At 33.6% G+C, this 16,696-nt stretch overlaps 5 protein-coding genes across 6 annotated transcripts in view; 2 read left to right on the forward strand and 3 right to left on the reverse strand.

The window, feature by feature from the left end:
• Positions 1-432: 432 nt before the first annotated feature.
• Positions 433-3,912, reverse strand: LOC143433581 (fructose-bisphosphate aldolase). The gene is made up of 6 exons (XM_076910957.1): positions 3,798-3,912; positions 3,099-3,311; positions 2,553-2,869; positions 1,846-2,068; positions 1,390-1,569; positions 433-1,258 (listed from the first exon to the last, which is right to left on the reverse strand). Exons 1-6 carry the CDS (start codon positions 3,834-3,836, stop codon positions 1,103-1,105), a joined length of 1,128 nt encoding a protein of 375 aa, XP_076767072.1. The 5' UTR covers positions 3,837-3,912; the 3' UTR covers positions 433-1,102.
• A 322-nt stretch (positions 3,913-4,234) lies between these two features.
• LOC143422320 (uncharacterized) lies at positions 4,235-6,448 on the forward strand. Its single transcript, XM_076892887.1, has 2 exons — positions 4,235-5,717; positions 5,873-6,448. Exons 1-2 carry the CDS (start codon positions 4,573-4,575, stop codon positions 6,000-6,002), a joined length of 1,275 nt encoding a protein of 424 aa, XP_076749002.1. The 5' UTR covers positions 4,235-4,572; the 3' UTR covers positions 6,003-6,448.
• An 8-nt stretch (positions 6,449-6,456) lies between these two features.
• Positions 6,457-8,352, reverse strand: Rnft2 (ring finger protein, transmembrane 2). 2 transcript variants are annotated; one of them, XM_076892889.1, is made up of 4 exons: positions 8,264-8,352; positions 7,388-8,119; positions 7,091-7,306; positions 6,457-7,018 (listed from the first exon to the last, which is right to left on the reverse strand). In XM_076892889.1, exons 1-4 carry the CDS (start codon positions 8,279-8,281, stop codon positions 6,785-6,787), a joined length of 1,200 nt encoding a protein of 399 aa, XP_076749004.1. In that variant the 5' UTR covers positions 8,282-8,352; the 3' UTR covers positions 6,457-6,784. The 2 variants fall into 2 exon arrangements, with proteins under 2 accessions (XP_076749004.1, XP_076749003.1); XM_076892888.1 differs by having other exon boundaries at positions 8,213-8,350.
• A 1,935-nt stretch (positions 8,353-10,287) lies between these two features.
• Positions 10,288-16,696, forward strand: part of LOC143422353 (uncharacterized) — a 51,264-nt gene continuing 44,855 nt past the window's right edge. The window contains exon 1 of the mRNA XM_076892928.1: positions 10,288-10,309. The gene's annotated coding sequence lies outside the window, so the exon portion shown is untranslated. The remainder of the gene's footprint in view (positions 10,310-16,696) is intronic.
• LOC143433461 (citrate synthase, mitochondrial) lies at positions 11,230-12,579 on the reverse strand. The gene is made up of 6 exons (XM_076910799.1): positions 12,392-12,579; positions 12,113-12,326; positions 11,799-11,993; positions 11,717-11,743; positions 11,495-11,637; positions 11,230-11,425 (listed from the first exon to the last, which is right to left on the reverse strand). Exons 1-6 carry the CDS (start codon positions 12,577-12,579, stop codon positions 11,230-11,232), a joined length of 963 nt encoding a protein of 320 aa, XP_076766914.1.

Genomic DNA, 16,696 nt, shown 5'->3' on the forward strand with positions numbered 1-16,696 from the left:
TACTATAATAGAATCGGCGTAGGTACGTGAATATATAACTAAGCACCACGGATCTTATAACGATAAAGATACGATTTTTTTACACATTTGAAAATACAATAATTTTTCTGTATTATCCACAAAGGAATTTGTATTTTGATCGATCCATGCTTTGTAAGTTTACTGTGCAACGTTCATTGTATTGTTTGAAGTGCTATTGTTATTCATTTGTATGTATTGCATGTAAGGTTGAAAATGGACAAATATTTGTGGAGCCGGTTTTTTAAAATAAATAATGTTTAAAGATAGTAAATAATGTTGCGAATTCAAAATAATTCTAAATAGTAGTTTCCTTCTATATTCTAAGAATATCAACACTCGCATACCATTTCTTATTAACAGATAATGTTATAGTATACGTATACCATAAATCATACATATATTTAACAAAACTTCTATAAATGTGCATCCTTTGATCAAAATAAAATAACGCGGGTCATCCTATATATGTATTGCTATACGTATTTTTTTACACGATCCCACTTCATGACCAATGAAGTATAGTTACGGTACTGTCAAGCATACATGTGCTGATCCATTCTATGAAACTGAGAGGAATAGTGAAACGCGATTGGTGGGCATCCATGAAAATGACGACGTATCGACCTCTATATAGCAAGGCAAATTTCGGTACGTCCCTACTAGCACGTACCATTGTGAAAGCCCCCAATTGAGGATCTCTGCTTTAGAGGTCAGCCAAAGGCACCTTGCGCGACATTCGTCGAATTTACTGACGGTTCTTTTCACAGTAAAGGTTGACGTACCTTCGCGTATGTGACGAAAGTCATATGCCTCCTATTTCTCACATCTTTATCGCTGCACGATAAGTTCATTGATAAAATCCTCTCGACTTAATAAACGTCATCTAATAACGACTTCGTCATTATATGACGTTTGACGTGTTCGATTAAAATGAATGGCTGTAAAAGGCAATTGACATCTGCATGATGCAATCTTAGATTAAGTATTGAAAATCTACGTAATATTCATTTATAGAGATTGACATTGATAAGATAATAAAAGCATCCATGGAAATGTGTTTGTTTGAACTGATTAATCATTTTCAATGAGAGTTTGCTTTTCTCTTGGTGCATATGCCGTGCACGGGTTTCAATTCCCCTGATGAAGCTTGGCAACAAAGTCTTGCTCTCTCCAAAAACGCTGCTTGAGCTTCCTGAACATTTTTTGGATTTCCCTTCCAAGTTTGCAGCACTGTATTCTTTGAACAGTACGATTTTAAGATTTCGTATAAATTCAGAAATTTTATATAAATTTTAAGTGCAAATAAAATGGTGTGCAAAGCGAGTTTTCATATTAGGAAAAAGATTTGTATGGAATATTTTGCGATACTTGTAAGGCACGTCCAAAGCAAAACGTTAGAGTCCAAGGCTTTCTTCCTTCGTAAGCATTAATAGCGTTTAAATTTACTACTGCCTCTGTATCCGATTGTCCACCGCTTAAAAATGTGATCGCTGGTACTGCTGGCGGCACAGTTCTCTGCAGAGCTGTTAACGTGTTTTCAGCAATCAGCTGCAAATATTTTTTTAATTATTACATGTCAGAATTATCATTGACTTTATAATAGATCTGAAATGAATAGATATGCCTAGTTGGTTTTTTTCAAGATTACAGTTACGATAATAAAATGTGAGGAATGCGTCAATAAATTAATGTGATTCATTGATCTATATATGAATCACTGAAATCTTTAGAAATCCATATAGCATTCAATAGAACAGTATTTCACAAAATTTCATACAAGTAAAATTAAAGAAGAGATATCTTATAACAATAGAATTAGTGTACCTGTGGTGTGCAATTAACGTCGTTCTTTATTCCTGACAAAACCATTGCCACTTTCAGTATAATACCTTCGAGATAGACTCTATGCGCTTGCAAAGTGCGAAATAAAATTGATAGCATTTCTTCATGAACCTCCAACGCCCTATTTATCCCATGTTCGCCAGTATTTAATATTTCCGGTTCTATAATGGGTACTATCCGTGTACTCTGACATATACTGGCATATCTGAAGCAAAATAAATCACTATTCCATACATATTAACTACAAGGATCTCTACTTTCTTTTTAAGTTATACCGTTTACCGCAAACAATGACTCAAAATACAAGAGCGGAATTTTTCTTTGACGTTCGAGTAGTCACGTAAACTTATTTTAAATGCGTGCTTCTATCTCTATTTTAAAGCTGAAGCATTGTGTAGAACATATAACGTATTAAAAAAAAAAACAAGTCATTCTCAATCAGTAGAATTATGATTTCATTAATATTCTTAAATCAAGAAGAAATGTAACTTGTAAATTTTCAATTCAGTCAGTAGATATAGTTTACAAGCTTGTGTAACATTTAGAAAAAACGTAACTTTCATTATTGCGACTTGAATCATTCCTCTACGTTTCAAATAAGAAACGCGCAATTCGCATGTTTGCAATTAATTAGTTTTCTTAACACCAAACAGGCAACGTAGCAATTACTGCGTTCACCAAAGTTAAACCTTGCAAGGACGTTCGCATTCGTATCCAAGGCCAATTGACTCGGCGTGGTCGCTGAAACGTTGAACGTGCATCTCCATTTGGCGAAATGACACCCATCTCGTTTATATTGCAGGCACCTCTCTTGCAAACTGTCCAGGCCCTCAGTGGTCTTCTCGCCGTTGGTACCAAACAACGGTACCTGGCCCTTGTCGACCTTAATACCGGGTACGACATTCCTTTGGTGTAGCAATTCGATCAAATCGATCCCATCGGACGTTTTTTGGTATAATGTCTCATGATGCAGAATGACACCGCTTATGTATTGCGAAAATTTACCCTGCAATAAAAACATTTAAATACGGAAGGATCCGACTTCCATCGTAATTAGACATAGTGAATCGCGAGTAGAAAGAATAAAAATCTGTTCGTAACGATCTAAACTAAGTAATGATCGTTTTGCGAGTCATATTGAAGTTTCTTTGTATTTGTTAATAATAGTTATACTATGGTACGCGATTTTTTATTTGTGTCCTAAGATAAACAAAAATTGCAACATTTGCAATGACCTTCTCAGCACTGAACAATATTTGCCGATAATTACGACGATTGGTTTCATTGTTCTCCACTCCTATCTCCTCAAATCGTTGATCTAAAGACGAGGGAGACTCATCGCAAGCTAACAACCCTTTTTCTGGTACTACGACAGCATCCACAATTTTTCGCAACTCTTGACAAAGAGCTGGCTCTAATTCCGTGTATTTGGTAACAGGCGACGATATCTGAATAATATAAACTTTTCCAATGATTGTTTTAAAATTAATCTACATTTTTAAATCTACAGTTACGATAAAGTAATATGGTTACTATAATTGGATAATTTTATAAATGTGTAACGCTGAGAGATAAGGCATTGAGAGCATGTTTCATTTGCGAGACTATTATACGAAATTCAAAAGGTCAATAACCGCGTTGGCACCCAAACGAGTTATATTTAATTTAGTTCAGCAGTTAGTCAGTATTCTGGTTTTATAATTTCGAAGGAGGCGTCGTTCGTTTAATATGAATTCTAAACGTGTTTGTCGTTATCAGACAGCGATACGATGGCAACAAAGTCCAAAGATGACATTAAATATTGTATCGTAGTAAAAATTATACTTCTTATGCTATCTTTGATTTTTTTTAAGTTTCAATAACCTAGCACTGGCATATGTTTGAATTTAATAGAAATGAATTAATCATTGCACATCTCTATGTTAACGACTTACTTTATCTTTGCAATAACATTTATCCCCCAATCGTGTCATTAGTGTAGATAAATAATTATACTAGATAATTTAGAAGATTAACAAGAATTAAATATAATTTTATTCGAATATGAAATACATGACGCGATAGAAGTTTTGATAAAAATGTTAATAATAGTTAAACAATTGAATACTTATTAACTCCTTACCGGAATCTAAATGTTCTCGATTGATATTAAAATAGACTTTTAACCAGAATAAATACCAGTAAAATTTATTGTACGAAAAGTACCATTAAAAAGATTGCGACTGAATTAAACTATTTGATTTTGCCTCATTTGATATTTGTAATGCACGGGAAAGTTCTTTCTAACTGTCCATTGCTAGTAACTGACAGGACAGCAATGAAAAACCCTATGCATCTCATTCATCACTTAATCATGAAAGGTTGCCTTAACTTTCGATAAAACTTTTGAAATGGAAATCGATGAAATGGTCTGTTGTAAGTTGTTAGATCGAGGTTAGTTGCGGTTACATGCTAACAGGATGTATGAGAATAACGATAGTGCATATGCATGCAAAAACTATTCAGTGATACTTCGTTGTTAACGGATTCGTTTACAAGTGTTTTTCATCTATTACCTCCGACGCGAGTATTTTCTGGTGAATAACCTTCCATGATAATGGAGAAGGTTAATCGTCGACGCGCTTGAACAGAGAAATAGGCGTTAAAAAAGACACGATAATTAAGTCTGGTACAGATTTAATTTGCATAAAAAGTAAGTAGCACGTTACAATGAGCAACAGAGAGAAGAGCGATTCGCGATCAGAACAATGTGTTAAAGCGAAGGATGAAAGAGAAAGGAAGCAATCGGTATCCTCGCAGAGCGAAGACGATTCTGATGCCAAGAAAAAAAGACGTAATACGTGCAGCAAAGATAAACGAAAAAAGTCAAAGCATAGAAGTAGTTCTAGTAGCTCCAGTTCGTCTAGTGCCTCCAGTCGGGAGACCAAATCTCAAAATGAGAAAGACAAGAGGAGCGACAAGTGGGATAAGAGATATGAGAATGGTGTTAGACCGTACCGATTGAATCCGAGGGAAGGTAGAGGATATTATAAAGGGCGCAGCGGATACTTAGATAATCGTAAACGCAATTTTGGTTATCGACCTTACAAGCATTCTGGATTTTACGATAGAAATAGACATAACAATTCGCAATACAATAGGTATAATAATGAAAGGAGAGGCAATAGATTTTTTAATCACAATAACAGACGACCACCTTATGATAGATCTAGAAGTAGGAGTACTTTAGATCATGATCACCAGAGAAACATGAAAGATTCTAGCGAACACTCAAGAGAGAGCGATTCAAAAGACAGACAGGCTAAACAACTTAGCACTGACAAAACAGAGCTGCAAAAGAAAGATATAGATGACATGCACCCAAAAGGGAAGGAAAAGAAACGAGACGAAGAACAGCTAGAAAAGACTGATCACACCATTCGTAAAAAGTCAAAACGGAAAAGATCTTTGTCATCTTCAAGTTCCTCAAGTGTTAGCAGTACCAGTAGCGAGAGTAGTAGCAGTAGTTCCAGTAGCAGTATCAGCAGCAGCAGTAGCTATAGCAGCAGCAGTACAGCAGACACTTCTGAGGATGAGAAAAAACGTAGAAAGGCAAGAAGGAAAGCCAAGAAATTAAAGAAAGCTATGAAGAAACGTAGGAAGAAGAAGAGGATGAAGAAAAAGTTGAAGAAGAAGCTGAGAAAATCTAAAAAGAAAACTCGCAGTACTGACAAATCTAAAGAAACTGTTCCCAAGAATGTTTCACAGGATATATCAGAAAAAGCAAAGGCAATGGCGCCAATGACAAAAGAGGAATGGGAAAAAAAGCAAAGTGTTGTACGTAGAGTTTATGATGAAGAGACTGGAAGATATAGGTATATTTTCATAACAGATATACAAGTTATTAGTTTCTAGCAAATATCTTTTCAATGCACTTAAAATAAGTTCTTATGTACATTTTATTATACCAAATAGATTTTAGTTATAATAATAGGCTTTATACTATATAATTAATTTAATATTTTTTCAGGCTAATTAAAGGTGACGGAGAAGTGTTGGAAGAAATAGTGAGTAGAGAACGTCACAAAGAGATAAATAAGCAAGCAACTAAGGGAGATGGGGAGTACTTCCAATCACGCTTGAAAGCCAATGTTTTATGAACTATTTTTCTATATATGCTAAAAAGAATACCCTTATATAATAATTACTTTATTGTCAGTGTTAAAGTCCTGTATGACAATATGTTTTATAATGTCTCAGAGAAAATACTTATACGTTGTACATTAATGAAACTTGTCTACAGTGTGATTTTAATTACATTACATGCACATAACGTTTTATCTAGAACGTTAATGACCAAATGTTGAAGTATAATCAATAACAAACAATACTTTAGATCCTAAGCCAGTTATTAGGTTACATAGTCATTATTTTTTTCATACCATGACTATTCATGTTCGTTGTCATGTATGAAGTAAATAAAACTTGCATACATCATAAAAGCATTAAACGTAATATAGTAATACAAATTAAAAAAAATTTGTAACAATTTATTATTTTGATAAATCGGTTACATTATTTTCGTAAATAAAAAATTACTTCATAATTGATTAATCATTTTCAAAATATAAATTTTATTTTCTTATATGCATAATTCTGCTATTTTTTTTATATATATTATATATGTATATACAAACTATATGTTACAATATTGTTTTACAATTATGTAATCCTTGACATTATTTTCCCCCTTTTTTTTTTTAAGTATGTAGAAACCATTTCGATATGAGAATATCAGGATAATCGATAAGTGATTCATGTAAAGATAATATTATTATAAAGCATTTGAAAAAGTTTTGTGTTTTATGTAAATCGAACGTTCAATATAAATTCTTACAAGTACTACGACTGGAAAAATATAATTTCACATTACATACGAAAGTTAATATAATTGAATGAAGTAAGTTGTATGACCATCTCGGTATATAGGATCGTCCGTGATTGCTGCTCGGCATAACGGACACGAACACTCTCGATTTAACCACGTTACAACACATGTTTCACAGAAAATATGTTTGCAATGTAATCTTACAGGCATCGAATACTGATCGTGACAAATTGCGCAAATACCACCCGATGCTACCAGTTGTTCTTTTGATGGTGATACGCCCAAATTCTGTAAGATAATTAGTTACTAACTGTCATGAATTTGTATTTTTCTATCGATACAGATAGTTATGAAACGTACAACATTTTGAAGTAACTTCCAAATAGCAGTTTGAAATAATTTGAAGCGAGACAATAAATCATTTCCTTTGTTCACTGTATATAGTAATGAAAGACCAATTCCAAAGATTTTTTCTCGACCTTGATAACTTTCGAAAAAATAATACAGCCATGGTTGTACAGGGGCAACGCATCTATAGAGTTGGGATGTTGCTTCGACCATAAAGAAATACTTTCCCTAAAATAAAACTTGCATTTAAGTTTTCTCTTCTTTTGTTTCATTTAATGTTATTATGGGATAGCATCTAGTGGTACTTACCCTTTTTTGAAGTGCCAATAGCTTCGAAGGTAAACATGTTAAGAACACTTTAAAGATAATAGTGATCAATTTCAACACAAAATCTGTTATAAAAACTGACCACAATAACTCCCAAATGGTAAGAGGTTGTGTATATGGAGAAAATATATGCGTGTCATACTCATAATAAACAAAAATTAAACATCCAATAATGTAAAATGTAATAAATAAGAGTGATAACCAACTTTTATTATTCTGTTTTGCAATTTCACGTTTAACAACATCATTGGAATAATAAAATGTAAAAATTAATGCTAAAATATTTAATATACTGGTGCTGTAATCATACAGGCCTTTAGTTAAAAGAATAGAACCAAAGGTAATATAATTTTCAAGTCCTTTAAACAATGCATGGGTTTGTGGACTAATCGGTATTGCCTCTGACAAATTGTTTTCCATATTATTACCATTATTGTTGTTATTGTGATTAAGAATATTATTGCCATTGCTATTGTTTTGATTTTCATCCACAACCTCATTTGTGGTTGCCCGAGTATCGTTTAAAAAATTGTCAGTCCTAGTTGGTTCATGATGCTGATGATTACCATGAATTGAAACGTTATGCGTGTTTGTACTTGTTGGTACATCTTCAACAGTGATAATGAAATTATCAGTTGAAGCAGGTGCAGTTTCTACCAGATTTTGGACTCTTTCTTGAATGTTCAGTAATGTACCTAACGTAATGCCAGGTTGCTGCGCATATAAATAACAATAAAATTATTATTGAAATCCATTCAGCACGAGAATCGACAATATTTGTGCCAAAAATACAATTATGATACGTACACGCCCAATGAAAGGTCTCAGTTCTTCTATAGTGGATGTTACATTACGTACAAATCTAGAATTTTCCATAATGTTAGCACTGAAATTGAAATGCTTTATGCCAATAGATCGTGTGGATTCACGTAAATATAAAAATAATTTCTGATCAACATTGAGCTCACGGGATATATGTACCTACATGCGGTACAAAATTTCCGTTCTCGTAACGAGCATTAATTAATTTCGAGATAAATTATCATTAGACCTTGTCTGTGTAACCATGGGACTTATATGGACACAATATACGATTAAATTGGAGAGGTAAAGGAACGGTATCTTCGTTACCGCAGACAAAATATTAAGACATTGTATAATCACAGAAAGGGGTCAACATTCTAAACAGCAGCATGAATTCACATCACTGTCTAATACTTAATTAGGTACTAGAACCTAACATAAAGCACTAATTCCCGCACTGTTTACAATACTGTATTTGTACTTAAACTTTCAAAGTTTTGATTCATAATTTTTGACGTATAGACACATTTAGTTGCGCCATTTTCTTTAGGTTTATTCTTGGCCGCTATATTACACAGATTAAACTATAGTGGTAAGCGCCAAGTTTAAAATTGTAACTCGTTACACAGGGTGATTAATTACTCGTATAATAAATTTTTATAGTTGATATTACACATCAAAAGCAACAAAAAAGTTCGTATAAACCAAAGTCCAATTTGCAAAAATGGCAGAGAAAACTGGAATTTTTGTTTTTTTTCAGAGAAACAGCACTTTCGCTTATATTATTGATTGCATTTTTCAAACCATAAGTTCTACAAGAAAATGACAAAGAATATTGAAAAGAGCAATAAATTTTCTACTGTAATAGTCCCTATTTTATCCTGAAACTCGAAAACAGGTGGAGTAATAAAAGTTTAAACTTATCTCAGGGGACAAAATTTATAAATTGCGAAAACTTTGACCTCCTATTTAGGTAATTAATTTTGAACGCAGAGGACAGCAAATTTCACAAAAACTTCCTTATTTACTAAGCTTTCCGATGATATAATCGGAATCGATAAAAGCAACGAAATTATGTGTGAAATGGTGAAAACTGTTAATTTAATTTTTAAGAATTCGAGTATTTCAGTGTATATTGTAATAGATTGAGTATGATATTGTAATAGAAAGAGATTTATTGCAATAAATTCCTTTCTACGGCAAAAATTGAAATATTTAAGTACATAATTTAGTGCAATATTCACAATTAATATTGTATAGATAATAAAATACTATGTAAAGTGAAATATTATATATGTTATACGTGTTCTACACGGAGATATATTTTTATGGACAGTATAAATTTTTCGTACAATGCGTACTTTTCTCGGAAAAATACGCACGAGAATTTTCGTGGAACTCGTATTTTCGTGACGTGCCTTTTGTAGTAGATTTTCAATTAGCTGATTTGTGTACATTTGAAGTAAATAGCGAAATACCAAGGCCACAGAATGAAACGTAGGAACGTAGTTGGAAAACTACGCTTGAGCGCCTTCGGCCTCGTTCGAATGTTTTCGCGCTCGTTCGGTCGCTTCCGCGGCATGCGAGAGGCGCACGAGCAGTCAGTTCGTGTCGTCGTCGACTGCGGGTAAGACGTGTGTCGTTCTCTGCTGCCGATGAAACTTTTCGAGACACGTTTCTGTTTTCGAGGTACATTCACACGCTTGCTTGGCGCCTGCGTAGTATTCTTAATTAATATTCTATTACACTTTCGTTCTATTATAAACTTTGTTTAAACATTGCACACTTGATTAATTTATTATTGAACATTATCATTATAAATATGAATTTATCTTTGAATTTTTTTTCTGCTTCTTTTATTATTCATTGTTCATAGTGGTCCGTAGACTTTGTTTGAATTTTGAAATTATGATTTATAAACTCGTTTATTATAAAATGTTAATATAATTAATTATACCTTTGCATATTTATTCTAATTGTTTTGTTTCGTTCTGTTACAGATTTTTAATCGGTTATATCTTCCCTAAGAATGGATAAGGAGTAATAACCATCATAATCATTAATACAACAGAGACCAATGGTACCAGTCATGGAAATTTGGTAATGTTATAATTATTATTGAAAGAGGTGTCATGCAAAGACTGTAAGAATTTTCAACGTATAGTTTAAGTTTATATTACCATTTTATTAAACATTTGATAACATTGTGCGAATAAAGAATTGACGCGAAGTAAACTTACAAAGCATAGAACTATAGGATCCTCAAGCATGTATTGCAATTTCTTGTGTATTTCAATGATTTTATCGTAAGTTCTTGTATATTTCAGTAGTTTTATTATTATAATTCATTGTATATCTTAGTAATTTTATTGTATTTTCTTGTATATCTCAGTAGTTGCATTGCAATTTTTCGTATATTTCCCGCTTTAGAGGTAAGAGAGAGCGAGAACAATTATCGACAGTGAAGTAAACTACTCAAGAACTACTGGTGTCATCTTCTAAAGAAGAGATGGGGCTAGTAGTTCTTGAGTAATTTACTTCACTGTCGATAATTGTGTGCGACCAGTTTGAGTACTTTTTACAGAGATCGCGCCAGGGGTCTTCCAGTAGGTTCGGTATCATCTGTCTCACTCTTTCTCATAGCTTTTTTATATATCTTTCTCTCTCTTACCTCTAAAGCGGGAGATATAATTTGTCTAACTATTTCTCTTCGATGAAAATTATGGAATTTCTTTATTTAATCAGCATTACCCTAAAATTTTGCAATTAAGATGGGAAGAAGGCAATAGATGTGTTATATACAAGGTGATTCACTACTCGTGTGACAAATTTTTACAGCTTATACTACACCTGAAAAGCAACAAAAGAGTTTACATAAAGCTAAGTCCGATTTGCAAAAATGGCATAGAATTTTCCTTGGAGCTGTACAGGGGTATTACATTGGTATTATATTGTAAAGTTATATTTAACATTATCATTATATATGATGGCTTAGGACAACACTTGGCATTAGTACCTCTTTATTTTCGAGTATGCTTTGCGTGCTTTCCTCGTTTACGTTTCCCTCGCGTTCCTTGAACTGAATTCAGATAAGTGTATGTGCACTTGGACGTTGGATGTTCGACCGAAGCATTAACCGCTCTTGTCCAAATTATCGATGCAATTGCACCCAATGCCCGTGACATACATAACAGTACTTGATTGAATTTCATGTCCCTTAATCCGTAGAACTTGAATAATTAAAATCATACGTAGAGTGTATGTAAAAGGCCAGAATATTCTAACGATAAATAGCTGAATTCTAAAATAACAAACTGTTGTTGTACTTGAAAAATTGGAGCCGCAATTGCACTTTGCTCGGGATAAACGCTCTTCCCCTTTGCAGCTTTCATCATCGTAGTCAGTATTTGACTAACATTTTGAGATAACTAGGAAAGTGAGAAAAAATAATTTATATAAAGTATCGTATAAAGTATTTTATAAAGTGTTCAATCATTAATTGTTTGCGATTAATTTTCTAAAAATCATGTTCGTCTTAATAGGGAGAAATTATCTATAGAGAATCCTCCTATATGTTCATTTTATTTACCTTTACGCTGGAATCATTCGGCAAATATTCTTTAGCATAATTTTCTAATGCCTTGTAACGTGGGTCACAAAACTCTGTTACTTTGTAGCCTATTAATTTATCGCTTTTAATCAATGTGGCTATATAATTTCTCAGCTTCTCTTCTTTTGAATCCCGGCCAAAAAGACGCTGTATCTTCGTTTGGAATTCTGCGTACTATTTTATTAATATATGAATTATACCTCTTTATATAAATACGTTTTTTACAAAGAGTTGTAATATTTTTCGTTGATAATATTATAGAATACGCTAAAAGTAATCATTTATTTTGAGACAGTGTCTGCTATATAGGTTTTATGATCATCGTATAAATTATTTAACGTGTATTTAGAAGTATGGAAAGTTGTTGCATTTACTTGCGACATTGTACCGGTTTTAGGTTCATCGGTGTATGCTAAAGCTCCTGCTGCCAGAGCTTGATTGATACATAATTGAGATGCCCCAATTATTTCTGTAACGTGAACGCCAGGAATCCCGCCATCTTCGTCTCTGAAAAGATATCCGAAGTAGCACGAAAGATCGTGACAGAAAAACGTAAAGCAAACTTTGTTTACGCGTTCAGAACAGTATATAGTCGAAGAAAGTCCGTCAACGATTTCTTGTGAATTTCCGAAATGTCGAACGCGCTACATAAACATTCAGATAAAAACTGTATCCAATCGCTGTTTTCCTCTTTTGTATTCTTCAATTCGCCTTTAGCGACTAGGCCAACGATTGCTGGCAGAGTTGCCAGCAGTTCCATACTATCTTCGTATGTGTACTTGAAGTAGAAACATCAATAAGACAATGTTAAACAAACGTGATTTAAATTTGATTTGATTCTGATCTTTTGGTTCGTCAAATTCCTATTGAAAGTGGAGTATGCTCCAGTAAAGTAAATTGCAACTCACTTCCCAATGAGTGTGACTTAAAGCGTCTTGTTTCAAAGCTTCTTTCATGTGTTTGCTGGTATCGAACACAGTAAGGGCCACTGACAATTTTCCAAGTGGCGACGTCGTTTTCGGTAGAGTTTGGAGAACGGAACCGACAATTCCACCGCCTGGTCCCGACCACCAATCTTTCTTCTTTTGACGTCGTATCGACCAATCGGCGATCAACGATGCCGTTTGCTCTTGTGTTGGAACATCGCCAGTTAACAGCAGCCAGAACACAGCTTCTGCACTCGGTGATTTTCCTTCACGAGGCAGAAGTGTAACGACTTCCGGTATCGTTAATCCTCTGTACTTAATCTACACGTAAACAATGTCTTCTGAATAATTTAGTTAACTCTAGAAATATTTATTGTTACTTAAGCTATATTGTTTAGTGACTGTGGAGTTTAACTTTTTTTATTGTTGCTATTATTTTTGGAACGTAATAGAATATTCAATTTATTCAAGTGTAACGAGAATAGAAAGAATAGAGTAACATTTACTCCTTGTTTTGGATCAGTTTCAGATGTTTCTCTGACCATGGTGTTCACCCCATTTAATCCTTGATATATATTTTCCACGGTAATGCGACTGATCACAGATGATCCATGTTGTTGACGAAAATTTCTCAGCAGATCGTAGTGTACCGGAATCTTCTCGCATAATGCTTCTTTCAAGTCTGTACTCGTACTAGGAGCACCTCTCGTTGTACTTACCTTAACATTTAATTACTTCTTTCACATCTTTGTGAAGATGATAGTTAACAAAAGCAAGATAAATTAAATTAAATAGTAAAGAAACTGAACTAATTTTCTCGTATCTACTCCGTTTTCTTTTTTCTTCTTTGTTAACGTGTACACAATTGAATAATATCAAAGTATTTGCAAGTAATTGGACATATTTTGTTACGTGTAATCGATAAGATAGTAGCATTGAATTCCTTTCCGAATTAAAACTGTTCAGTTGAATAAAAATGTAAAGAACGATAAAAATTTCGAAAAGCAAATTGGCTGCGAGTAACCTCGTACATCGGTAAATCAATTCCAACCGTCAATACGTGCCGTTTTCCTTGGAAATTGACATCATCGACCATGTTTTTTAGAATCGTCACCGTCCGCGTATTTGTACACCAAAATCCTCTGCAAGTCTGAAACATCTTTTTGAAATTTCTCTTCTAGAAAAATCTTGAAATCCAAACCATTTCCACGGCGAGAACCACGACTATTATAACACAAAATGAAACAGATCTATTTAATTCTTATTTGATATCGCTATTTTGAAATTTAACCATTGCTCTGCTGCGAAGAGCGCAGAGATCGAATTACGATAAAATTTCACGTTGTAAATGTCTTCGCATTATTTTCACCCGGTTTTCAATCGATCGACGTTCATCTTTAGTCGCACGATGAAAATCGAAGAATGTACAATGGCTCTAATATATGTTCTTTTATCTTTTGCCTTCTATTTCACACCATGAAGTGTCTCACATAGGGTGTCTCACAGATTTCAGTGGTTCTTGTACAAAATATTGCCATGTTAGTTGATCTAAAATGGGGTAAAAGTAAATACAGTATCGCAGTACAGTGGATTGTCTTCGTTCATTTCGAATTAACGAGAGGGATGCACTTATGAATACTAAAATAAAAGATTTAACCGAGTAAAAAAACTCGACGTACACGTATAGGAAATAAAAGGCTTGAACTATTTGTCGTTTGTTCTTTTTTATTGCGTTATTCCTGCATACAAAATAATGCGTTAGTATTTTGTATGTAAAACGACGCTTTACTCGACACACACTCGATGGCTGTACAAATTCGCGCCTCGTCTTGATTCAATATTTCGGTACAAAGATTTTTTTATGTTTTCCAACGAACACATGTTTGTATGTCACGTAATGTACAGTTTTGTATGTCGCTCTATTCGATATATTCAACATTTACGTATATTCATTCTGTATGATCCACGCCTGTGCTAGGTAACAAGTATCGGGTGGGGTAGTGTATAGTAATTGTTGAGCTAACAGTACATTAGGTTTTGCGTTAAAATACGTATAAACGATAACAATTGTTAATACACATTTTTTTTAGAGACCTGCGTATATATATATAGGTATTACAGTATTTCACAATATCAACAACTACCCTTAACGGCTAGTGATTAATTCCTTAACGGTATAGTAAAATATATGTATATTGTATAGACTATTGCTTGATCTGAGGTAACTCTCAATAACTCACTATTATTACATTTATTTGTTCGCTATTATCATCGTCATTATTATTAATATTATTACTGTTGTTGTTATTAATATTATCATTATCATTATTATTATTATTATTATTATTAGTGTTAACTACTATTATTAGGCCGAATACATTGCAGAGAATTAAACTAAAAAGACTATAGTCGTATACTTGAAGTACAATACAATGACGATAGAACGCAAATAATACGCGCAGGAGTAAAACATATCACAGATAAAGCAACATTAACAATAGAGATTAATTTGTTACGTTTGTATAGGGATCTTTTAGTTTTCCTCAAAGTGTAATTTATATATGTTTGTACACAGCGATTCATTTTAATATATAAATAAATTTATCTCCTGTACGCACGAAGACTTTAAATAGTTTAACCAAATTAAATTAACTAGAAAAGAATATTAAGTTCTATTGGTAGTTATATATTAGACATAAATTATTTTGTTCTCGAATTGTGGCAAAAATAAAAAGTTACAATAGTATTACAAAATAATTACAAAACCACTCTACTTTAGTGATCGATATATAAATGATATCTAAACTTCTATAACTTCTAATTACGATTTCAGTAATGGAGACAAATTTATTTATAAACTGAGATTATTAATTGCACCTTGCATGGAATGTAGGAATCGCACGATTATATATTTACACAGCAAATTACAAAGTAATCAATCGAAACTAAATTGTACATAGAGGGATTCGGCAGTTGATTTCGAACGTACAGACGTATTTGCAATCCTTTCGACGGAAAAGAGCAGTTGTACAATATGATTGCATTATTTTTCACTGTTTAATGTTACATGATGAGCAGCTTCGGTGGGAATATTCACATACGAGATCTAAAGGTTCTTCGATTCACGGAGTACTTTCTTGTATCTCCACCATTATTATCTTCTCATTCTCATAATACTGACAATTACATGAGCTTCGAGAGATCTTTCACGGAAACCGTTAAACGAACATTAAAACGTTAAAATTTGTGTGAATAAAAAGAGTTGAGATAAAATCATCTTGTTTTAAAAGACTTTTTATAAAATCATGTTTCATTGCCCGTTTCAATTTGTACTCACGTTGTTACATTTACAAAAGCGAGAAGAAAGCAGTGCTAAATGCAGAATCACTTCCACAAATGCGTAAAAGACCGTGCTTTACATGAAAGACCTCGATGTTCCGAACGATTACAATGCCGCGACCTACATTATCGATTGACGAACCAAAGACATTAGTGCACTTCCATTTTGGATCACTATTTCGTCAAACGAGCGCCGAATACAGCTGTTCCGCAATTTTTGGCGGAGTTAAGCTTTCGTATCAGGAATCTTCCAATTCTCTTCAGTAAATTATCCTTTCGTCGACGTTTCTTTCTCGTTCCCGGCTCAAACAGGCTACGACCCGGAGTCATGGTACAAGTAGAGGCAGCTTCTTTTGATGATGTGGTCGCAGAAGTCGAGCACGCTGATTTTCTGGCTTCAATGTCAGAGAAGAATGCATTTTTCGCCGGTGTCGTGCGGGTGAGATCGTAAGGGTTGCGAGGGTGCAGGTGTTGGTGATGGCGGTCTACCTTCCACTGCTTGGATACTTTTCATCAATTCTCGAAACACCTGTAGGTCATATACGTGTAATATTTGTCATAAATACATGTGATATTCTTTAAAAATAATTAATAATAAATAAAGAGTACGAG

The sequence above is a fragment of the Xylocopa sonorina genome, chromosome 3, assembly GCF_050948175.1.
Source record: "Xylocopa sonorina isolate GNS202 chromosome 3, iyXylSono1_principal, whole genome shotgun sequence".
NCBI lineage: Eukaryota > Metazoa > Arthropoda > Insecta > Hymenoptera > Apidae > Xylocopa > Xylocopa sonorina.